The 24,678-nt window shown below is 41.8% G+C and overlaps 1 protein-coding gene and 1 non-coding gene across 3 annotated transcripts in view; both read left to right on the top strand.

Annotated features, from left to right (window-relative positions):
* Nucleotides 1-24,678, top strand: part of LOC143935621 (lysosomal alpha-glucosidase-like) — a 205,676-nt gene that overhangs the window by 161,165 nt on the left and 19,833 nt on the right. For both annotated transcript variants that reach the window (XM_077459616.1, XM_077459617.1), the window contains 5 exons: nt 6,757-6,890; nt 6,981-7,132; nt 10,150-10,298; nt 10,372-10,513; nt 14,556-14,654. In XM_077459616.1, the coding sequence (XP_077315742.1) occupies nt 6,757-6,890; nt 6,981-7,132; nt 10,150-10,298; nt 10,372-10,513; nt 14,556-14,654 (676 nt within the window). The remainder of the gene's footprint in view (nt 1-6,756; nt 6,891-6,980; nt 7,133-10,149; nt 10,299-10,371; nt 10,514-14,555; nt 14,655-24,678) is intronic.
* LOC143937690 (18S ribosomal RNA) lies at nt 22,268-22,510 on the top strand. Its single transcript, XR_013263738.1, has one exon. It is a non-coding gene; the product is annotated as an 18S ribosomal RNA (ribosomal RNA).

The raw sequence follows: 24,678 nt of genomic DNA, 5'->3' as shown, positions 1-24,678 counted from the left end.
CTAGTGCTGGCCCACCCATTTCATGTTAGCTTTTAGCTCATTTGTTAAATTTCAATTTATTCAATTATAGAGCCTCAGTCAGCATCACACATGGGCTTTAGCTTGAGCAGTGTGCATGCAAATATAACCTGCCTGGGAATGTATAACTCCTAGCTAGAACCAGTCCACTGCTAGCAGTCTTGACAAAAGGACACATACAGCACAAAAAAGTTGTAATTACTCCATAATCTAGCCAAAAGGCATTTAAAAATGAAAGCAAACAAAGCCCCCTAAAAATATTTAACATATTTCAGCCTTCCAGTCCTCAGATACGGTGGCTGTATTCCTTTTCTTTTTTTTTTTTTCTGGCTTTATTTCCTTTATTTTCACCTATTTCCTGGGTGGCTGGGTGGCTGGGTGGCTACCCTTACTTCTCCATTGTATATACAGAACTATGGAGGGAGCCATACCAACTGTTACCTAACAGTCTTGACATCACACATGTCTTTGTTCATCTTCATTGCATAGGGAATGAGGAGAATAGTAGTTCACAGAAGAAAGATAAAATAGTTTTATCCTTCCAGTTCAGCTTATAAAGTCTCGAACACATTTCTATCAAGATCAACAGGCATTTTCTATATTTGCTGAAAACATTCTTAGCTTGGAAAAAAACAAAACAAATGCAGCCACCATGTCTAAGAATGGTTAAAGTTGTTCTTTGTTTAATTACCCTTTAAAAACAAAAAGGAAAATGTATATAGGTTGATGTGTATGCAAATGTTCACATCCATTTCCAGCTTACATGAAGAACCTGTAATATAGTGTTATTTTTATGTAAAAGATCCATAGAAAGTACAGGCCAGAAACTTGACAGTTTCTCCTATAAAATATTTGTTTAAGCATTACAGCAAAAATTCTGACGTGTTTTGGCCTGAGGCCTTCATCTGAAGGCCTAAGGCAAAAAAGCATTAGAATTTTTGGATGATGTTTTTGCTGTAATGCTTAAATAAATATTTTCTATGGAGAAGCTGTCGAGTTACCGGCCTGTACTTTCTATGGATCTTTTGTGAGCTTAACTAGCCTGAGCACAAACTACTCTACACACCAACTATACTATATAGCAGTAGAGCTTGGGTGAGTTTTTCTTTTGTTATTTTTATGTAAGATTTTTTTTTTTAAATATACAGTACTGAATAAATCAAAACCCCAAAATAGAAGGTTCAGCCATGTCATCAATCTAATGCTGAATGATTTATACTTATGGATAAACATATTCTAAAGCCAAGATACATTCATAATGCACATGCATAAAACAGGGTCTTACCAAATGCAGATACATGTTATCAATGATTATAGATTGTAATGAATCATGATGGTCCCATTGGTCCATTCTGCCCTATTGACAATCAGGATATCTAAAAAAGGAGTCTAGAAGAAATAATGTAAATAACATTTATCCAATCATGATTGCTCACATAAAAAAAAGATTGACCCCCACCATAGAAAAGTTCACAACTCTGAAAATTTAAAAATCCTTTCCAGTGGTGGTTTAGATGGATATCACAGGTAACAGATTGGAGATCCTCTAATATGGATCTGGGGCTCTCTGGTACTATGATCCAATAACAGTTTCAGAAAACACAGATAAAATGCTGATGTACAGTCAGAAACAAATGCACATACAAATTATATGTGTAGCACTGACCCCCGAAGGAGCTGCTGGTTTTATTTGGGCATAACGTTATCTCCTTATTTGCTTCTTCGTCTTGGGGTTCCTGTGGTAGATGGCCCAAAGAATGTGACACTGAATCTTCTTTTTGGGTTATTTATTTAGAACAGAAACAAAGTCTTTCAATAAAGGGTAGAGGGTTAGGAGTGAGTTCAGGTACTTGTACTGCAAAAAATGGAAGTCTTTTGAGAAAAATCCAGAGAATAGCACAACTGGATTTAACAACCCCCGGATAGACCTCCTCTCACTAGGGCTAGCAGCCAATGGGATGCTTGACAAAGTCTCTGCCACAGACTTGTGAGGTACACTTGAGCATTACTGAGGGACGTAGATAAATTTAAAGAGCTAACATACAGTACCAGGTTCTCTCAGCCGATCCGGCGATACCGTATGTGTGTCGATCCTGCGTCCTTCAACTAAGCCTCCAAGCTCCTTCAGAGAAGTCAGCCTTGCGCACAGCCTTCTCCTGAAGAGTCCTCCCCTGGGGTTCTTCAGTTGCTGAGCCTCTCCATTCAGATGAGATGGCACCGGACCACTCTTGGATCAGCAGGCCCCGAAACGTCACTTGGGCCTGTCCCTGCAGTTGCGTCGCCTCAGGCCAGGCGGCCCAAGACTCGGGATGCATAGTTCTGCACCCCAGGCCAGGAGGGCCATGGGGGCTGGGTCAGAAGGACCACCAGAACTGAACAGACAGAAGATAAAAAGATGGAACCCCAACCCGCGTGGCGTTGGTACCTTAAATACCATCCCCAGAATGCACAGCAGGAAAACACTCCCACTGGGCTGGTTCCGAGAGCATAGTGGCATTTAATGCACCCAGCTAGACTGCGTTTCTACTCTTGCCGGCGGTGACAGTGACACCTGCCGTCAAGAAGAACCCAGTGCAACCCAGCTGGACTGCTACTGAAACCATAAATTTAGAGAAATAGTCCCGAAACCCAACTATGGTTTCAGGCAAATTAACTTTTAAAAAAAAATAGCGCCTGCTCGTCAGGAGCCAGCGCTACACATATAAACTGCCAGACAAGACACAAATACAAACATGAATGGTAACCACAACAGTCATGTCATATCAGAGGTGTAACTCGAAGCTTGTTGGCCCTGATACAATATTAGATCTGCCCCCCCACTACCACCTGCCACTTCCACCATGCGCTCAGATACTCCAAGTGGCTAAAGAGATATTTCAGATCTTTGTTTACATGTTGAGAGGGTCATTTAAAAGATTTTGGAGAAACTGTCCACATTTTGACATACCTCACCAATTTTTTTGAACACCCTGGGTCAGGGGTAGGCACCCTTTGATAGGTGGAGATTTTCCTGAACAAGGGATCAAAGATCACAGTGGTTCAGCGCTCCTTTCTTCTTTTTTGTAATTAACTAGCAAGTTTTTTTAGTAATTAACTAGCAAGGCCTAACCAAATAGTAAGGAAAACGTAGAAAAATATAATAAAAAAAATGTCACTCTAAAAATATAAACTTAACCTACCTTAAAAGTGGACAGTTGACAGTGTCAGTAGGGCAGTGAGGGGTGTGTGGACAGTGTCAGTAGGGCAGTGAGGGGTGTGTAGACAGTGTCAGTAGGGCTGTGAGGGGTGTGTGGACAGTGTCAATAAAGCAGTGAACATGTCAGTAGGGATATGGATGGTGTCGGTCAGTAGTGCAGTGCATGGTGTCAGTCAGTAGTGGAGTGGATGGTGTTAGTAAAGAAGTGGACATGTCATTAGAGCAATGGAAATTGTCAGTAGAGCGGTGAACAGTGGGTGGACAGTGTCAGTAGGGCAGTGGATGGTGTGTGGACAGTGTCAGTAAGGCAGTGGATGGTGTTGTGGACAGTCAGTAGGGCAGTGGGTGGTGTGTGGACAGTGTCAGTAGGGCAGTAGATGGTGTGTGGACAGTGTCAGTAGGGCAGTGGATGGTGTGTGGACAATGTCAGTAGGGCAGTGCATGGTGTCAATAGGGCAGTGGATGATTTGTGGACAGTGTCAGTAGGGCAGTGGATGGTGTGTGGACAGTGTCAGTAGGGCAGTGGATGGTGTGTGGACAGTGTCAGTAGGGCAGTGGATGGTGTGTGGACAGTGTCAGTAGGGCAGTGGATGATTTGTGGACAGTGTCAGTAGGGCAGTGGATGGTGTGTGGACAGTGTCAGTAGGGCAGTGGATGGTGTGTGGACAGTGTCAGTAGGGCAGTGGATGGTGTGTGGATAGTGTCAGTAGGGCAGTGGATGGTGTGTGGACAGTGTCAGTAGGGCAGTGGATGGTGTGTGGACAGTGTCAGTAGGGCAATGGAAGGTGTCAGTCAGTAGAGCAATGGACAGTGTCAGTCAGTAGGGCAGTGGATGATGTTAGTAAAGCAGTGGACGGTGTCAGTCAGTAACGCAGAGGATGGGGGCCAATAGAACAGTGGATGGTGTCAGTATGGCAGTGGATGGCGTTAGAATTTTTTTATTCAATTTTATTTTACTTTAGTTTTACAATTTTTTTTTACATTTTTTTTAGCAGCCCTGTTGAGTGGCTTTGGTGAAATATCAGACATCTAAACAGGCCCCTGATGTCTCACTTTTGAGACAGAGAGACGAGATTGAGGACACAGTCCTCAATCTCTTTCTCTTCAGTTTCCACAGCACAGAATGAATAAACAGGAATAGCTCTGTACAAAGCTTCCCATTCATTCACAAATGAAAGCTAGGTTGCTATGCTTCAGTTATGAATGGATACAGGAGCAATTGGTAACTATCACTCACTGTGTTCCTTCAGAAAAGGAAGGGGCCAGTAAATTACATATTTACTGGCCCCTTCTCTCGCATTCCATCCTGACACATCCCCCACAGCAGCCAGGGGGAGAGGAGAGGGAGAAAGTCGGCACTGCTGCCGGGGGGAGCAGGGTTGGCCTGGCCAGCAAAGATGAGTAACCTGGAGAGGAGGAGCAGCATATACATAAACCAATACACTCTGCTTTCCTCCTGCAGCTCCTTAGTGCAGGTGGGAGGGAAAGGAGGAGAACTAGGCTTTCAGTGGCTGCTGTAAGAAAATGGAAGGGATCTGTTCATGTATATGCCACCCATCCTGCCCCTTTGGAAAAAAAGGAAGCCGCATGGGCCCCCTGGACCATGGGGCCGGGTCACAATTGTGACCCCGATGGTATGCCTCTGTGTCATATGTATAATGTATCATATATAATGCAAATATCATGGAAATGTTCTCAAATTGACCATGTAAACGAAATTTTAGTGGAGTCCTTCAGATCAGTATTGGGGCGACAGCCAATTAAATAACCGTCACAACAAGCATCTGTATAGGTCATGTATGTGGTGAATATCTGTGGCATTTCATCACATATAGATCAGAGATAGTGCACATCTCTTTTATCCAATCAGGATCTCAGCATGCCTGTGGACTGTGTAGGTGACAGGTGACTAGCTTGTATTATGAGTCCAATGCTGCCCTAGAACATTGGCTCTCAGTCTTTTTAAGACCAAGGTCCAGTACATTCTTCTAAAACCTTCCTTGCCCTAATAGTAAAAAATACATTTTATATTCTCACAATAAAAATATGGGAATGCAAAACATACCGTATTTGCCGGCGTATAAGGCGACTGGGCGTATAAGACGACCCCCTATTTTTCAAGTGAAAACATTGGTTTTGGGCAATACTCATGGTATAAGACTACCCCCCTTCTGAGGCAACACCATTTAAAAAAAACATTAGAACCATTAAAAAACACAAAGCAAGAATGCCAACTACTCATTCGCCATGCTGTGATATGTCATAAAGTAAATCAAACAATAATAACACAAACAGATCTATTGAATGCCACAACTCTGGAAAGTAGAATTTTTCACTAACCAAACCTATACCACTTTTGGGTTACATTCTATGGGAATTGTCCACCAAAATGCATTTAATAACCCCCCTGTCATATGTCCCAGATTTACCTGTCCCTCTTGGGTGCCTGGGACCTCAAAGGCAAATAGCAGGATGTATAGTAGTAGATCAGTGAATGGATTTACCCAGGGAAGTATGGTGAGCGGTGTATTATTTTAATGAATACAACGTCTGCTTGGATTGGCAGAGGCTGTAGCATCATCAGCCCTTGCCTCTCTCTCTCTAAGCCAATCCGAGCAGGCTACTCTATGTAGGTTGTTACTCCAATCCAAGCAGGCTCTGTATTCATTAATAGAATACATCGCTCGCCGGAATTGGCTCAACAGCGTATACTGTTTGTAGCTGAAGCCACATACAGTATTAGCAGACATTTGGGGGCTGACATCCATCGGGCAGCATTGTATACCTGTATACCCGGCGTATAAGACGACCCCCGATTTTTGGGCATTTTTTTTAAGTGTAAAAGGTAGTCTTATACGCCAGAAAATACAGTATATTGAAATGCTGGAACGCTTTGGATGGGCTGGGTGTCATTATAGGGGGAATAGAGGTTGTGGAGTGTTCTCTCTCTTCTGGAGTAGCAGGGCCTTCATGATATTCCTTTGCACTAATGTTGTTACTTGCATGCCCTGTAAGTAATTCCACCCATCTCTTCGAAATAGTTCTCATTTTGCTATAATTTGCTGGGATATGTTTTTATTTTTTAATTAATAAAAATGAACTACACTTATGTCTGTGCCTCAACAGGACATTTTGCTTATGAGACTGTGTGACTTCTTTGTTACTGGGTCCCTCCTTTATTTTTACCCTGTTTCCATTGCCTTTTCTCACGTGTTTGGACATCTGCTGGAACAACATTTTTATGACCAGGCCATGAACTAAAAATTCAGTACCTTAGTCCTATAGCAATGGGTGTCAACTTACGAGGTATAGGCGGTCTCAACAACTTCCAAAATGTACCAAAAGACCACATATTGCCTTCAGAACACTTTTTCTTTTAGAATTTCAATGTATATGTTAGATAACAAATCAGTAAGTGATCCTTCTTTTTACTGCTCAGATTTTTTGTCAGCACATGTTTCTGCTCTGTGATTATCATCATCATCAAAAAATGTGTTAGTAAAAAAAAATTTGAATGAAAATTTTTCTATATTTTATATTAGTGCATTGGTGAAAATCCGTAACAAACGTCCTTTTGTGATCTCTCGATCCAATTTTGCCACTCTTGGGCGCTACGCAGGACACTGGACAGGAGATGTAGAAAGCACCTGGGAGCAACTTTACTACACAATACCGGGTAAATTAGCTTTGATTACTATAGAGTCCATGATGTTCATTTTGTATACTAGCAATCTTACTATCAGCCTTGTTTTTTTTTTTATATCAGCTATCGTACTGTGTAATATCTATGGCATCCCTCTAGTGGGGGCAGATCTCTGTGGATTTGTGGGGGATGCCTCAGAGGAGCTATGTGTACGCTGGAGCCAAGTTGGAGCTTTTTATCCATTTATGAGAAATCACAACACTAAAGATGCGAAGGTGAGAAACAGAACAAGGTTGTCATCGGTGCCTTTCTAAAACCAAATGATTGGCTTTTTCACATGTTTCAGCAACTTAACCATAGCAAACTAGAAGTCCAGGATAGTGTCACAAATGTCACGTCTACCACAATGCAGGTGGTCAGACACTATAGCTAGCTACTGTGTGCTTCACCTACAGCAGCCCCCTTTCCCTTAAGACAAGCAGGCCTACCGGTACTTGGTTGCCCCCAGGACTTATACACAATGCTATAGTGACTGGCCACCACACTAGGGCAGACGCAAACAGAGCAAGCGGACTACTTGTAGTTTAGCAGACGGTCCAAGTAATAAGGCAGGCTGAGTTCAGGGACTAGTCCAATATCTGATACGGGTCATACACAGGGAAATCCAACAGCAAAGCAAGGCAGACAAACAGGAGGCTTGAAAAGGATGTAGGATACAATGCAGTTAACTGTCTCTGTCACAAGCAAGGGATAGAGTGTTCGGTTTGCTTATATCAGGTGACTGATCAGATTAAACACCAACAGATGAACACAGACAGGAAAAAGCAACAGCCAACACTTGGGAGCTAGAATGAGGAACAGAAGCACTAAGTGATCCTGACAGATAGAGTATTTGTGGGAAAAAAGTTAAAGCTCAACTCTGGGCAGATATACAGGGCTGGAGTGTGAGAGGAAGTTGCAGAATAAGGAAGAAAAGAATGGCTGCTCACCACAGGAAAGTTCCAACGATTTTATTCCAAAAAATAGCAATAAACAGCCAACAAAGACAGAGTGTCCGAACCAAGGAGGTGACGCGTGCGTTTCACACTGACCTCAGTGCTTCTTCAAAACCTTTTGAAGAAGCACTGAGGTCAGTGTTAAATGCACGTGTCACCTCCTGGGTTCGGACACTCTGTCTTTATTGGCTGTTTATTTATATTTTTTGTAATAAAAACGTTGGAACGTTCTTGTGGTGTGCAACAATTCTTTTCTTTCTATTGATCATCAGTGGCGGGCCGTGGCTTGCACCCAGCGCATTCAGACTGTAGTAACTGCTTGCCTGGAGCGGCGTCTTCCTTGTTTGAATAGGCAGCATAAGGAGCTAATCAGTTCATGTGATGACTGGAAGCATGTTGATACGTGGAAAAAAACAGTGACAGAGAAATTAGTTCATCATTGTGCTGCTTCTCATTTCACTGTCCATTTACATGCTGGGTTGGTCCCGGATGAACTGGGCTCAGAGGAGGCAAGGCCAAATGTTGCTAGCCAGTAGACATCTAGTGACAGAAAAGTCCCTGAATATTGCAGCAAAAGCTGTTTTTTTATTTTGTCTTTCATTAGGCTGTTCATTTCTGTCTTATTGTTTTGGCTGGAGTTCTGCTTCAAGAATTAAATGTTTACTTTGCAGTGAATATATGCATTGCCCATGTAGGCCAGAACAACATTTAAATTTAACTGGTACAAAATGACTAAACTCAGTGCTGCTCCTAAATATACAAGTAAATTAGTGAACAATAATATATAAAGTGACTGTGTAAACATATAAAATAGAATAAAGTCCTATGGTGCAAAACAAATAAGGCCCTTTGGTGCAAAGTAAAGTGTCCACTTCTGTCTGTGAGGATAAGTGCCACTCCGTGCTCCCCTCCTGGGTCCCTACTCACCAGAAATAGTCTTTACGTTTGTAAGGTCTTTATCCTACGCCTCTAGTTGAGATGTCTCCCACCAGCCCAAAAACTTTAAGGGATTCCAAAATCTTTAATCCACTGGCGATGACTCAAATACGATGATGCAAGTATATCATATGCCAATGAAGAGAGTGATACTCATAGCATAATATTACTAAAATGTATTGTTTAAAAACACAAAGAAATGCACTTACATCAAATGAAAGGCATACAGGTATCAAATCATCACCTTGGCATTCTGCCAGCCATCAGTTAAACAATACATTTTAGCAATATTACACTATGAGTATCTCTTTCTTCATTGGTATATGATTTACTTGTAGAATAAAGACCTTGCATACTTAAAGATTATTTCTGGTGAGTAGGGACCCAGGAGGGGAGTACGGAGTGGCACTTATCCTCACAGACAGAAGTGGACACCTTACTTTGCACCAAAGGACTTTTTGTTTTGCACCATAGGACTTTATTCTATTTTATATGTTTGACCAGGTACTTTATATATTATTGTTCACTAATTTCCTTGTATGTTTAGGAGCAGCGCTGAGTTTATTCATTTTGTATCATTCTTAAAGGCCTTTTACCTTATACTTCAGTAGCAGCCCATTGTTTAATAAGAGTTTAATTGAAAACATTTAATCACTTATTGTACACACCATAGCTCGGACACTTATTTCTTTTTCAGTTACTTTAACTGCCACCCTCCTCCACTATACATTCCAAAGAGAAATACCCCATACTTCTAAGTATGGGGGGCATCTGCCTCCTTAACCTGCCTCCCATATGATAATACTGGTGCTTTGTTATTGGCTGCTTGGGCACCCAGTGCTATCACATGGTGGTGGTGAGATATTCATTATCCCTGTGTAAGCTCTGAGTCGTCATGACTTGGAGCTTACACATGGGGTGCAAAAGGAAAAGGAGTATGATAACTCTATGTTCTTGACTGGAAAGGCCAGTGGTTAACTAAATGTGTTGCTTTTCCCTGCATGGGGAATGCACAGGTTCTCTTAAAGTTTAGCATAATTTCCCTTTGCATTATTTTGTTGATTTGCATTTATGTCTCTGGATCAAAGTATTTTCTCCAAAACGTTTATCATACATTTCCAAATGTACACATTGCTGCTATTTATTGCAGCTCTACCCAATAGCCTAATCCATAGTAATAAATACATATCCATCATATATGATGTCAAAGCTGCTTCTATCTTCTGCTATCTTTGCTCAATATGCTTTTACAGCAAATATTTTAACTGGAGATGTATAACAGATTACATACACTATAATGTCTAATATAAAAACTGACCTATGTGTCTACTTTGTAATGGATTTTGTTTCCTCCATTATAGTCCCAGGAACCTTATGCTTTCAGCAAAAATGCTGTGGATGCGATACGAAAAGCTACACTAGCAAGATATATGCTGCTTCCCTATATGTACACATTGTTTTATAATTCTCACACGTCTGGGGAAACTGTGATCCGAGCCCCATTTATGGAGTGAGTACCTTATCAGATTACCATTTTGCTTGTTTAGATATGGGTTCATTAACTTCTGCCTTGCCTCCTTCAGGTTCCCTCATGACCAAAACACATGGACAATTGACCGCCAGTTCATGTGGGGAGAGGCTCTTCTGATAACTCCAGTTGTGGAGCAGGGACAAACCACAGTGACGGGATATTTTCCTGCTGGAATGTGGTACAGTCCAGTCGGGGTGAGCTTTAATTTTATATACTTCATCACCAGATAATAGACTAGAAGATCTGTAATGACACATTTTCCATATTGCTATGGCAATGTTGAGTTTCTTCCACAAACACACCTGTCATAGAATCCTAGAGCCCTTGTACAGAATCTAAACAGGGGTCCCCTTGTATATCACTGAACTTCCTTGGTGGTTCCCTCCAACTTGTACGCTGTTCATTTTTATCTCAAAGCAGTATGCTAACTCAAAAGACCTGGTATAGTAGGAAACATCAGATTTTAAATCTCCATAGAATCCACGGAGTGCACATATAAGACTTTATGGAATTCAAAAGCTTTACTTGGACAAAGGCATTGTTCAGAACAGGATACCTCTAATATCTGGACCTGCTTCATGTTCATTAATTCTGCTGATACAAAAAAGAATTTCAATAGTAAATGTATATAAATGTTTTTATGGAATTAAAAAGCTGAGCATGCTGGCTGTCTATTAGATCTTAAAGATGATAAAAAGCTGGGTTTTTCAACTGGGGTTCAGTGTAAACCCTAGATCCAAAGGGGCTCCACTACTATTGGGGCAGATTTGTATTTTTCAAACAGTGGTTTCCCTTTTTCCCCTGCAGCCACTTGATATCAGGACAAAGGGGACTTTGCGCATGATGTTATCAGGGAGCCATAACTATAAGCATAGGCTTATAATTCCGGCTCTTTGGTGATGTCACACCAAGATTCCCCATCGTCCTGAAACCATCCTCCTCCCAAAGTCCCTGTGAACTTTCCTCCCAGCCTGTGTGTTCACTGGTTCTTGCACAGTGGAAACCCATCTCCTGTCCAACCTGTGCAGATGGGAGAACAGTGTGGGAGGTGAGAAGGTGTGGGTAGTGCACAGCCAGGTAGATATGAAGGGAAAAGAAAGGCCTCCTGTGACAGCTTAGGGTTCCTGGGCAAGGGTTGCGGGAGAAAAGGGGATGGCAGAGGCCTACATACGTGTTCCAATAGGCAGCTTGCAGGTCATCGGACTCTGACATATTTATAACATTACACAGCATAAACATTTTTCTCTGAACACCAGTGCAAATTTAAAAGTTTTTGTTAACGTTTACAACATTATAAATATTGTCTTTATTACAAAAATGTAAAAAAGCTTTACACATTTACAACTAAAACCAAAGGGATTGGCTCAAATCAATATGATCAAGATGATATTTAAACAATATATCTCTATATCTGGAGATTGATGCGTTTCACATCTTTGCTTCCTCAGGACCTCAATTTCTTTAACTGTAAATAGAGATTCTAATCAAAGAAGAATATAACTATTAATCATATTTATATCATATTCTTGTCAGGTAAAAATGCAACATATATATCTTTTCCTATACCTGCTCATGTATACAAAGGTAAATATGCATTGAAGATCACTTACAATTGAGAAAAGCCTTCTGAAAAGTGGTGTGCCAGGTGTCGCTAAGGAGCAAGCCACTAATTGATGTCATATAACCAGAAAGATTTTATATATATATATATATATATATATATATATATATATATATATAATGGCCATTCCTATGCAGAGAAATAATTAGCAAGATGTTGGTAAACTATGGAGGGGGACTATACCTGTGCTAGAACAATACCTCACCAAAGGACAATATGTACTAACTAAGATTCCCAAAAGGGGAAAAAAGGAAACCGTCACCCATACGCCCTGTCCACTGATCTGAGCCCTCTCTCCCCTTTATTCGACAATTCAATCCTACCTGCTTTCTCTTCTAGGGAACACTGTGGGGCATACAGATGGGAACATTGGCCAGTAGCTAACCAATTTGTTCATCCCACCACTGGTCATTTCCGCCCACCCTCAGACCCGCAGACCCCCATCACGACAGACTGGCTAACCATAATCTCTCTAAACCAATTCTGTAGATCTCTCCACCTTTCTCCAAAGGTCCACAGACCACTCACATCATTTGAGGACCTGTGTAGCCTCTCTCAAACCCCCAGACAAACATTATCGTTAATATACAAATACATTCAAGCTCACCTGTATGACTCTCTTCCCGCATACACACATAAATGGTCTAGAGACCTGACTATAGACATTTCCCCAGCACAATGGACTACCTCATTCACACTCACACACAAATCATCCAGGTCTGGCTTTACACAAGAGAAAGAATTACAAATTGTTGTCACGGTGGTACAGGGTTCCGGTCTCGTGCACAGGATGTTCCCATCAACTACAGACATGTGTTGGCGATGTCACAGAGGAAGAGGATCCTACATCCATGTATGGTGGGACTGTGTTAAGGTTCGTCCATTCTGGGATAAGATTTTTGAGATATATAATGATGTATATCAGACTTCATTGTCTCCTTCGTCTCTGACTGCCCTCCTGTCCATCCTTCCAGGAACGATTCAAACACAGAAGAAGAGTCTTCTAAGTTTCTTCCTCTCAGCTGCTCGCCATGTTATTTCTCTTTACTGGAAGAAAGATTCCACCCCCCCTATTTCTGGATGGGTGGATATCCTTAACGACATGATGCTCGTGGAGGAGAGCACATATAACAAATTTACCCTACTGTGGTTCCTCTGGCGTCACCACTCCAAATCTGATCTCTTCCTCAATAACCTTAGGATCTGAGGAGCAGACCTGGTTCTACTTTTGACTGGAGGTCGGTGTTGCTGGGGGGGGGGGGGGCATAAGTTACACTAAGAGGATGAACCTATTTAAATCTCCCCCCCCCCCCCCACTCTACCACAAGAGGTGGATTTCCTGCTAACAAACTGGGATATTATACGTAGCTACTTTTGAAACTGCATGTGCTGTGCTTCCCCCCCTTTACCCCCCTTTCTTAGTTATTCCTGATACCCTCCACCATGTGAAAAGGTAACAGAAACAACTTAAATCTGGGCAGTGTCCGAAGAGTGATGACACTGCATGGGGATACAAGTGTTCCTTTTAAAAAAAAAAAATTTCTAGTTACCAAAATTGTTCATACTTGCACTTTTATGTATTTTGCACTTTGGAGGGGGCGTCCTGGTTCTCTCACCCCCTTTTTTCCCCTATTTCACCCTGCTCCTGTCTCCCCCCCCGTCTACTCCCCCCCTTTTACCAATGTGCCTATTTGATGATATCTTTCATACATTGCTGTTACTTTGTTTCTTTTCTTGTTTTTATCTTGAAAATAATAAAAATATATTCAACCCTAAATATAATTTTGATCGTATTGATTCAAGCAAATCCCTTTGGTTTTATTTGTAAATGTGTAAAGATTTTTTAAATCATTTTTGTAATAAGGACAATATTTATAATTATGTTGTAAATGTCCTTCACCGGAACCGGTAAAGTCTGATCAAACCATTCTATCAAAATGTATGTTATTAGTGTTTGTTAAATCGACATATTTATTGCTATATCTACAACTGATCACACTAATGTACCACAAGCTGTAGTTGGAAAATGTATTTTAGGGGTTCCTCGAGATCTTAAAATGTTTTTGAAATGTTCCTTGAGGTTGGATAGGATAGGGATTGCATTTGTTTATTTATTGTTTGTGTCCTATTGGATAGATTTCTCTTCACTTCCTAAAACACATCAGAAAGTGAAACAAAATTCCTACAAAGTGAAAAGAATTACCTGCCCTATGATACCTAAAACAAAAAAAATTCATACAGTTTTAGCAGAAGTTTTAGATTCATAACTATACCGATTTATGCAACAGACGTTTAACTACTACTGTTTAACTTACTATGGTCACACTTTTTCCTCTATATATAATCTATAAGACCCATCAAATAGTGTTGCTTTTTCAGTGAAACACTGTCGCTTCCTTCTTTTTACATTGCTGTCTGTGCTGGCATTGGGGAAATTTCCCCTTATGTCTTGAACTGTGTTCTAAGCCTCCTCCAGCCTATGCATAACTTAAAAAAAAGCCTATTTGAATTTGCATGTTTGTAAATTATGTATTTTATTATTTTATTATAAAACATCTTCATTGGCATTAAAAAGCTTTATTTCTAAACTAATCCATACTGATCATATTTTACAGGGTGCAGGATTTGAAAGCAAAGGTGAATGGAAAACCCTTCCAGCTCCCTTGGACACTGTTAATTTTCACATTAGAGGTGGCTATATCATACCAGCTCAGGTAGGTAGATGTTTTGCTCAGCTGCCACTAACCTGCAATTCACTAATCGAGTATGAGGCCCATAAAAAATTCTGATTCCCATATAACACTTGAGGAAATGAGATATCTTTTCTTTTTTTTTTTTACAAACTAGTTAAGTTACAGTAAGCCAGTCACAAAGACAGAACCTGTCAAAAAGTTGGATATATGCACATTTAGACAATATGGGATTAATTTACGAAAGGCAAAGAGGCCTTTCACTTTGCAAGGGAATTTTCCCTGAGCTTAGTTAATATGGAGTAAATTTGCATTTCAAAGAATACCTAATCACATGCAAGAATTTATTTTTTGTTTTGTTTACATATTGATTAGCTGATGGAAGTCAGCTTTACCTTATTCACTAAGCTAAGTGAAAGTTCCCTTGCAAAACGGACAGTCTATTTGCATTTGGTAAATCACCCCCTTCGGGTATAAACTAAGCTTGGTCTCACGTTTCACTGTTCCTACCTCTAAAACCATCCTATTAGTGCCTTAATATGATCAGTAGCCTCATTGACCAATAACATGGGTCAGAAGGCATGATAGAGCATCACCAATCCAATTCCATTAATCTTCTGTGTAACTTCAGCTGTGTATATCTCTAGATCTGCTCACCATTCTGACATGCTTTTGCTCTTTCATATGATGCTCAGTATAAATTGCCCAGGTTTGTGACATTACTTTGCAAAAATATTCAGTTTTGATCTTCTTCACTTGAGTTTTGGTGTTCAAAATTCAAGGAAACTGCAAGAAAAAAACCTGAATTTCATGTAAACAGCAGTCTTGAAAAGGGAAATATAATGGCTTTATATCAATTATATATTAGTCGATTAGTTTAACTCTATACCTTTGTGAACTGGTGTGCAACATCTGTTTTTTTAATATACAGTATGTATGCAATCTTTGGAAAATATAACAAAGAATGAGACAGCAGTAGTTCGCTCCATTCATTGATTTCTGTAAGAAACAAGCTTTTTTCAGTAGAGAAAATATAGACACAAAAATTTGAAACTAAGCCTAAATCTCCACCTACTGATTCAACAAGAAGACAAACAGTAGGGCTTACCCCCAGCCCCCTCCCAGTCCTATATAAATCTGTTTTGTTCCAGAGAGGTATCACTGACCAGATCATGCAGCCTGTGAAAATCTTCCCGGCCAAGTCTACACATGCTCACTGTACTGCTAGTCAATCGTGTGGACAGTTGTGGTGTTCGTTCTTTCAAACCTCCCATGTCTATCCATGTTCCATGAGTCCATGCTTGTTCTGTCCCATCATTTCTTCCAGGTCCCACATCCGCATTCCACTCTGGTCTCACCTAATATCCTCACTATTTACTTCCCTGGGATATTTTTCCCCATGCAGCAGTATTTGTGCCAAGCTTTTAATTTTCCTCATCATTTTTCTGTCAGTCTCCCTTGTCTTACTTCTAGGAATGAGCCAAATGTTCGAGTCGAACGTAAATTCGACTCGAACATTGGCGCAGGGTTCCCCTTAATATCGATGCCAGACCTGAAGGGCCTGGTATGGATTTTGGAATTTGAAATTATTTTTTTAATTTTGGTTTAGAGTTCCCCTTAATATCCATACCAGACCCAAAGTGTCTGGTAATGGACTAAGGGGGGGAACCTATGCCGTTTTTTTCAGTGAGTTTTATCTATATTGCCACGACCTGACAATTCATTAGAGCCGTGATCACACTGTGGTATTGTTCTAAACATGGGAGAAATGCACCACTTTACAGGCATACTAAGGACACCCCCCAGGCACAATATTTAAAGGAATATTTCATTTTTATTGTTTCACTTTAAGTATTATTAAAATCACTGCTTTTTAAAACTTTTTTTTTCATTGATACATGTCCCCCATGGGGGAGGACACGGGTCCCCAAACACTTTTTATGGCAATAATTTCCATATTCGTGTTCGTCCGAATTTTTTGCCTGTTCGCAAGTTCTGGTGTGAAGTGAATCGGGGGGGGGGGGGGGGTGTTTGGCTCATCCTTACTTACTTCCTGCAGTTGTTCATTCACACTCTATTATCCTGCATGTCCTCTCTGGTACCACCCCTCTTCCTGCCTTAGTCTCTCCATACAGTCCACCTTATGATAACTTCTTGCTCTTTTTTTTTTAAATATGATTCCTATTTTGGCAGCTGCATGACAGTGAAATTGATAGCGTGGTACTTGTCAGCCAATCAGCCGAGTTGGAAGGATCTTCTGGCAGCCTGAAGACCTAATAATCAAATTGATTAGCTGGAGTCTCCGGGTGAAAGCCAGAAATATCCCATATATGACCACGATTCATGTTCATGGGGGTTGTACTTGCCAGACTCCTGGCAGCACTTCTTCATATGCCCTCTTGCAACTCTGCTAGAACTCCCTAGTGCGGAGGCCAGAAATAGGAATACGTTCTGGCAGGAGTTTTGATACTCTGTTCTGGCGGTCCTAACACCCAACCACTACGGAGTAGAGTGCAGGGGGCCTGCACTGGAGATGAGGGACTGGGTCATGGCTCAGTCGCTCATGCACTGGTCCCAGAGACCTGGGATGGGGGCATGATTAAAATCGTGGAAGAGGTGCAGTCCACCCCAGAACCTCCCTAGATCTGAGCCTGCCTTTGACTGGCTGTTTTAGTGCCTATTTCTTCACCTGTTCCCAGAGGCTACATTAGAGCTTTTATATGTAGTGCTCACCTTCAGAGGGGCTGCTGAGAATATGCCCAGGTCTCCCTTGCTGGTACAGAGCATGCTTGCCTTTTTGCAGCAGCTTGAACAGAAGTGAATTTAAGAGTTCAGGATACTCCAAAACGATATCAGAAGTCATCAGGGGGACAAACTTCTTAGCACAAATCCTGTAATAGTAGTCTTAACCAGGGCTGGACTGGGACAAAAATTTGGCCCTGGACTTCATCCAGACCGGCCCACTTACATTTTGAGTATCCCATCAGCACTCCTTTACAACAGAGTGTCCCATCAGCAGCCTCCTTACATCAGAGTGCCCCATCACCAGCCCCCTTACAACAGAGTGTCCCATCAGCACCCCTTACATCAGAGTGTCCCATCAGCAGCCTCCTTACATCAGAGTGCCCCATCAGCACCCCCCTTACATCAGAGTGTCCCATCAGCAGCCTCCTTACATCAGAGTGCCCCATCACCAGCCCCCTTACATCAGAGTGCCCCATCAGCACCCCCCTTACATCAGAGTGTCCCATCAGCAGCCTCCTTACATCAGAGTGCCCCATCACCAGCCCCCTTACATCAGAGGGCCCCATCAGCAGCCCCCTTACATCAGAGTGTCCCATCAGCACCCCCTTACATCTGAGTGTCCCATCAGCACCCCCTTACATCAGAGTGTTCCATCAGCAGCCCCCTTATATCAGAGTGTCCCATCAGCAGCCCCCTTACATGAGAGTGTCCCATCAGCACCCCTTACATCAGAGTGTCCCATCAGCACCCCCTTACATCAGAGTGTCCCATCACCAAATCCCTTACATCAGAGTGTCCCATTACCAGCCCCCTTACATCAGAGTGTCCCATCAGCAGCCCCCTTACATCAGAGTGTCCCATCACCAGCCCCCTTACATCAGAGTGGCCCACTGAGCCATCGGCCCACCGGGAAACTCCCGGTAGTCCTGATGGCCAGTACATGCCTGGTCTTAACTGGAGGCAATATGGAATGGCCAATAACTCTAGGTCTCTAAGAGTAAACCCAGTGCATACAGTAACCCCTGGCATTCACTTCCCTCTAGCAGTAGGCACATCTGGGAGTCCCAAAATGTGCTCATAATATTCTGGGAGCTGTCTGCCCCCCGGCTTCCACATGATGCTCATCAGTGAGGGAGACAAAGATCCTTCTCCAGACCAGGATTTTAGCATGATGCCCTCTAGCAAAAATCTTTTAGCAATCTTATCCAGGCCCCCAACCCAACACCTGCTAGGGCCCAGACTACTACTCCTGTCTCACACAAGTTGTCTCCCAGAGGCAGCAACCCCAGGAGAAGAAGAACCCTCCTATCAAAGGAAGAACACTTTACCCAAACATTGATCACCTCCCCAGCCCCCTTTCCAGGGATTGGCAGAGGTCTAAAATATTCATAAATCCATGGCTGGCCCTCCTTTTTTTAATTTCTGAAGACCTCTTCCAGAAGCAAATAGTAACAGACAACCACTGACCAGAGCAGAAAAAAAGATAATTGATCCACTGAGTACAGTGGAGCCAAAAACAAGATTTAGCCTAACTTTTAGTGGGGCACTACATCTGTATGGGCACCAGCACTAGGAACTCCTCCAAAATGATCTTTATTATTGAAACATATTCTCACACAGCTATGAAAAATAAAGATCATATGTTTTGATGGAGTTTGTATCCTTGGACTGTACAAGAAAATTATCCTATTGAAATGTATTTACCATGCACCTATTGATGGAAAAATGGGTTGGATGAGGTAGACTGTCAGGATACCACATGCTGGTAAACTGTACAGTAAAAGTGACCAGATATATAGCTGCACAGAGGAGACTGGACTCAAAACTAGATGAACAAGACGATATTTTTTGAGCACACAAGACAGATGAGAAACAACATAAACACAGCAACCTGTATAACATCAGTCAACATATGTGAAAAAGTACAGACCACTATCTAACATACTATATACAAACAGGGAATGAGAGGAAATCGTATTAAGCATGGCCAGGCAGAAGGTACAAGAAGCAGTAGTTAAAATAGGTGAAAAAACAGGGCCAGAATAGGGGTCAGGTTTATGAGAAGCAAGTACATGTGGCAGCATAGCATCAGGAGGCTTACATGGAGCAGGTACATGTAGCAGGATTGAGATCGAAGCATTCAAGATACACCGACCAGAGACCATAGGCGCCCTCCTAGGTAGGTGCTAGGGTAAGTTTATATAGTTTTGGTTTCTCTGCTTAACAGGGAGACAGTTAGGTAAATTAATGTGCTGCTACTTAAAAGAGAGCTGTGGTTATTTGATAGTCTGCTCAGAGTGCTCCGGTGCTGCTCAAGCTGTCTTGAAAGTTCCACACTGATCCAATAGCAATGAGGTATATTGGACAGTGGGTGGAAATCTAGCAGATGCGATCATGGGTGTCCATACAGCATTAGCCAATTAAAAGGGGACGTGCCCCAAGGAATGCTGGGTGTCTGTATTTATATCTGAAGAGCACATGGGCTTGTGGTACAGTCTCCCTCAGAGGGGCCCAGTCAGGGAGGAGGCTGCTGCTTCTCCCCAGCATAGGCTGCCATGCGGCCTCATATGTGTCGGCCTGAGGGCCTGAAACACTGAAGCTACCACCCATGGTGGTTCTCTTGCAAGCTGACTGAGGTTGGATGTCCATGGAACCTGTCTGTTATCAGGGAGGAAGGTGACCTGCGGCCAGGGCCTTATGAGTACAGATCCCTGAGACTGTGTGTTTCTGAAATCCCCCTCTTGGTCCTAAAAGTCAGCCTACTGGTTGTGTGAGCTAAAGGGGCACTGGCTAGTCATTTCCTTCTGCTTCAAAGGGACTTGCTTCATCCTACACAGCCTGGGCTACTGACAGTCTGCTACACAGTTCTATTGAGAAGTTATCCTCGTTTGTGAATAGTGAATTTGGAGTTTCCTACTAATTCCCTTCACCTATCCAAGTTCTCCAAATAAAACATAAAGACACATCCGCTAGACTGGTCATTGGAGGCCACGAGTGGAAGAGTGTGTGCACCTGGCTGTGTGAAAATACTATGTAATTGGCTGTGGATTAATCAGTGGGAGACCCGGGCACAATATTCAAGCAGCTCCTGCAGGGGTAAGTTCTATATAGGCATACAGCTAAACCACTTGCCCGTGCACACTCATTAATGCCCGAGACCAGGCAAAGACTGTGGTCATGTGAAACATCAAACATTAAGAAAGCTCCCTGACTTAGAGATTAGCTTTTACTGTGTGCAATAATAAAGTGCAGAGTTCTTCTGAAAAGCGACTTGTCCCATGTCACTAAACACTATAACTTGTATGTTCGCCTCTTATGATAGACGTTACTGGTCCCAGCACTGGACCAGTGTGACCTCCATCATAGGAGCCGTATCCAGAAGGCAGGACTTTGTATGTCATCTGGCCATACCAGTTAAGCAGGAGATTGATCCCCCCCTCTCTGTGTAAACCCTTGGGCCTAATAATTCACATTATGAATGCCGAGACCTGGGGCTTCTTGGGGGCCCACTCAGGGCTATAGCCCCAGTCAGCCCCCCCCCCCCTTCCGATGCCACTGCCCTTTCCTCAGCCTGGGCCAGCTGCTAAGTAACTAACTGCACATATGTTTCAACCTGCCTATATGCTGAGGCACTGAGAACTAACTGAGGGGGAGCTAAACATCCCCCCAGCAGCCAGGATTAGGTAGAGACTTAGACCTCATTCAACAGACAGATTGCATTCTGATCCATGCATCAAATTCGCACGACTATACACTCCAGGATGCACTTGGAGATCTGTGTAAGTCCATGCAGCCACCTGTCTGTCATTGATTTCAACAGGCTACCTGCATGCAACTGTAAAGATTACCTGTGCATACCACGAGGGTGAAAGCAACCCTTCAAGTGGCTATATGGATCGATATGGCCATGGGAATGAAGTCCTAAAGTGGTTGTAAAGTCCTCTGTTAGAAAATGTCCTATGCTCTAGTGTATGCTCTTTGTAAAATAATATGGCCATTTGTACCTTATTTCAGTGCGCCACTCGGCACTCATGTGACTCCTTGCTGCTCCCTCTCCCAATCTGCCAACTACAGCAGGAGGGGCCGTGAATTCCCTGCTGAAGTCAGCCGGGAGGAGAGGAGGGGAGCAGCGAGGAGTCACGTGAGCTTCGAGTGGCGCTGTGAAAGAAGGTAGAAATGGGGCTATTTCTTATAAAAAACATACATTGGAGCATAGGATGATTTCTAACAGAGGGGATTGCATGTACATTACACAGTAATTTCAGCAGCAGGAGGGGGGGGGGGCAGGCACTGTCTCTAACTGACAGGCAGGGAGGGAGGGAGGGAGGGAGGAGAGGAGGACAGAGGAGAGCTACGAATTTCTTTTACTTTTACTTCCCGTAAACAGGACAAATATAGAGGGTGAACCTTCCTAATGGGGGCACAGATAGCAATAAGAACTGACAAGTGTTCTAATCTTTCTCCACTCTATCCAAAACTTAAAGAAAAAGTTTTACCTGTTAGTTGCTCTTTAAGCTGGCCATACACTGTTTGAAATTCGTCCAGTTCAGCAGGGACCGGCTGAATTTCTATTAGTGGTTGGACATGCCTGGACAATCGTTTGATCTTCTTCGATCAGCTGCTGCAACCAACCGGTTCCAGCCCCTGATCAGTGTATTGTGACAGCAGCAGGTGCACCTGTCGGAATATAATGTCCCAGTTATCAGACCAAAACCAATCTAGGGGCCCGGGACCCCGGCTGCTTTGGTGACTCTAGATCAGGGATCCTCAAACTACGGCCCTCCAGCTGTTGCAAAACTACACATCCCATGAGGCATTGTGAAACTCTGACATTCACAGACATGACTAGGCATGATGGGAATTGTAGTTCCTGAACAACTGGAGGGCCATAGTTTGAAGACCCCTGCTCTAGATAACCTTGGGCCAATCGCACGTCCCTGTGACGGCGAAGATATATTCAGATGTGTGACCTATCAATTTTCGATGGTACTTTCTGCGTCTACCATGGTGACCACGGTAACGAGGAAATCAGGGTTTGATTCCAGAGAAGGGAGCCTGAGAAACGGCTACCACATCCAAGGAAGGCAGCAGGCATGCAAATTACCCACTCCCGACTTGGGGAGTTAGTGACCAAAAATAGCAATACAGGAGTCTTTCGAGGCCCTGTAATTGGGATGAGTACACTTTAAATCCTTTAACAAGGATCTATTGTAGGGCAAGTCTGGTTCCTGCAGCTTTTGGGTGCGGTCACACTTTGCAGAGCTCTGCTGAGATCCATTGAGGCCTGTGAAGCCACGGACTAAAGTTGTTTGCTTATCCTAGGAGGGATGAAGGTAGACATGTGCAAAAGGAAAACATTTGTTTAGTTTCGTTTCGTTTTAATTCGTTAATTAATTTTGTTTAGTTATATTAATTAAATTCGTTAAATTAGTTTTCGGATTTCGTTTTGTTTTGTACCGAATTCGAAAAATCAGTCGCATTTGAAAATATTTCTACTGGATTTGAAATGATTTCAACATGATTCGAAATTATTTCAACCGCATTCGAAAATATTTTGTGACCCGAATTTAGGGCCATGTATCTCGGGGTCACTAGGTGCTAAAAACTTTGGAGATATTGTAGTGCTAGTTCTATTGTGTTTGCATACCAAATTTCGTGTTTCTAGCAATAAGTGACCCCGAGATATGTGGCCCCAAAGTCGGGTCGCAAAATGTAATTCCCTGCTGCAGAAAAGTGCTTGACATTTTGTGACCCGACTTTGGGGCCACGTATCTCAGGGTCACTTGGTGCTAGAAACCCCAAATTTGAAGATGTTGTAGTGCTAGGTCTACTGTGTTTGCATACCTAATTTGGGGTTTCTAGCTATAATTTACCCCGAGATATGTGGCCTCAAAGTCAGATCGCAAAATGTCATTCTCTGCTGCAGAAAAGTACTTGGCATATTGCCCATATCTGGGGCCACTTGGTGGCAGGTGACGTGGCAAGTGGACAATCCACAACTCGTGGCATGTCACTTGGCACATGTCGTGGCAAGTGGACAATACACAACATGTGGCAGGTGATGTGGCAAGTGGACAATACACAACTTGTGGCAGGTGACGTGACAAGTGGACAAATACAATACACAACTTGTGGCAAGTGGACAATGACATACAGCATATGCTCTTGCCTTGCGATCGACATCCGTGACTTCTCCAATCAGGCATGCTAACAACTTCATTGATACCATAAATATAAATGAAATAAGATGTGTGTTTTTTTTTTGCACTGGTACACTGCAAGTATGAGAATTTGATGTGACAGATGTATATAAGTAAGTAACTAACCATCTTCCAAAATTTCTAATTCAAATAGAAAAGACTAGAACAGAATAGAAAAAAAATATAATTTAATAGAATAAAATAGAAAGAATATACAACCATCTTCTGAAATTCGAATTTGAATAGAATAAATTAGAATTTCAAATAGTAGGAATTCAAGTTTTTTAATTAATTAATTTTAAATTTGGATAGAAAAGATTATAATAAAATAGAAACTAGACTAGAAAAACGATAGAACAGAACAGAATAGAATATATTATATTTTATTCTGTTCTATTGTTTTTCTAGTCTATTCTTTTATATTCTATTAAAATCTTTTCTATTAAAATCGAAATCATTATATACTAAATTCGAATTTCGGAAGATGGTTTTATATATATATTTATATATATATATATATATTTCTTTCCGACATTTGAATTTCGTATAGAATGAATTCGAATTTGAATAGAAAAGATTAGAATAGAAATAGAGAATAGACTAGAACAATAGAACAGAATAGAATATAGATACTACCTATTTCATTTTAAATTTTTTTGCAGATTACCATTTGTTTTAATAAGATCTCCTGCAGACTATTAGTATCTATTTTGTTTTCTCACCAGATCTACTGCAGACTATTAGCATCTATTTCTTTTTTAGCAGATCTCCTGTAGACTATTAACATCCATTTCACTTCTTTTTTTGCAGATCTCCTGCAGACTGTTAGAATCAATTTCATTTTTCTTTTTTTGCAGATTACTATTTATTTCCATCAGATCTCCTGCAGTATATTAACATCTATTTCATTTTTTTTGCAGATCTGCAGACTATTAGCATCTATTTCATTTTTCTTAATTTTTTTGCATTAGAACAGCCATTTCCTTTAGTTCAGTAGATCTCCTGCAGACTGTTATCATCTATTTCAATTTTTAATTTTGCAGATTACTATTTATTTCCATCAGATCTTCTGCAGACTATTAGCATTTATATAATTTTGTTGC

This window comes from Lithobates pipiens, unplaced genomic scaffold (assembly GCF_037356315.1).
Source record: "Lithobates pipiens isolate NorthernLeopardFrog02 unplaced genomic scaffold, aLitPip1_a1.2 Scaffold_28, whole genome shotgun sequence".
NCBI lineage: Eukaryota > Metazoa > Chordata > Amphibia > Anura > Ranidae > Lithobates > Lithobates pipiens.
This window is presented reverse-complemented; position numbering and strand designations above follow the sequence as displayed.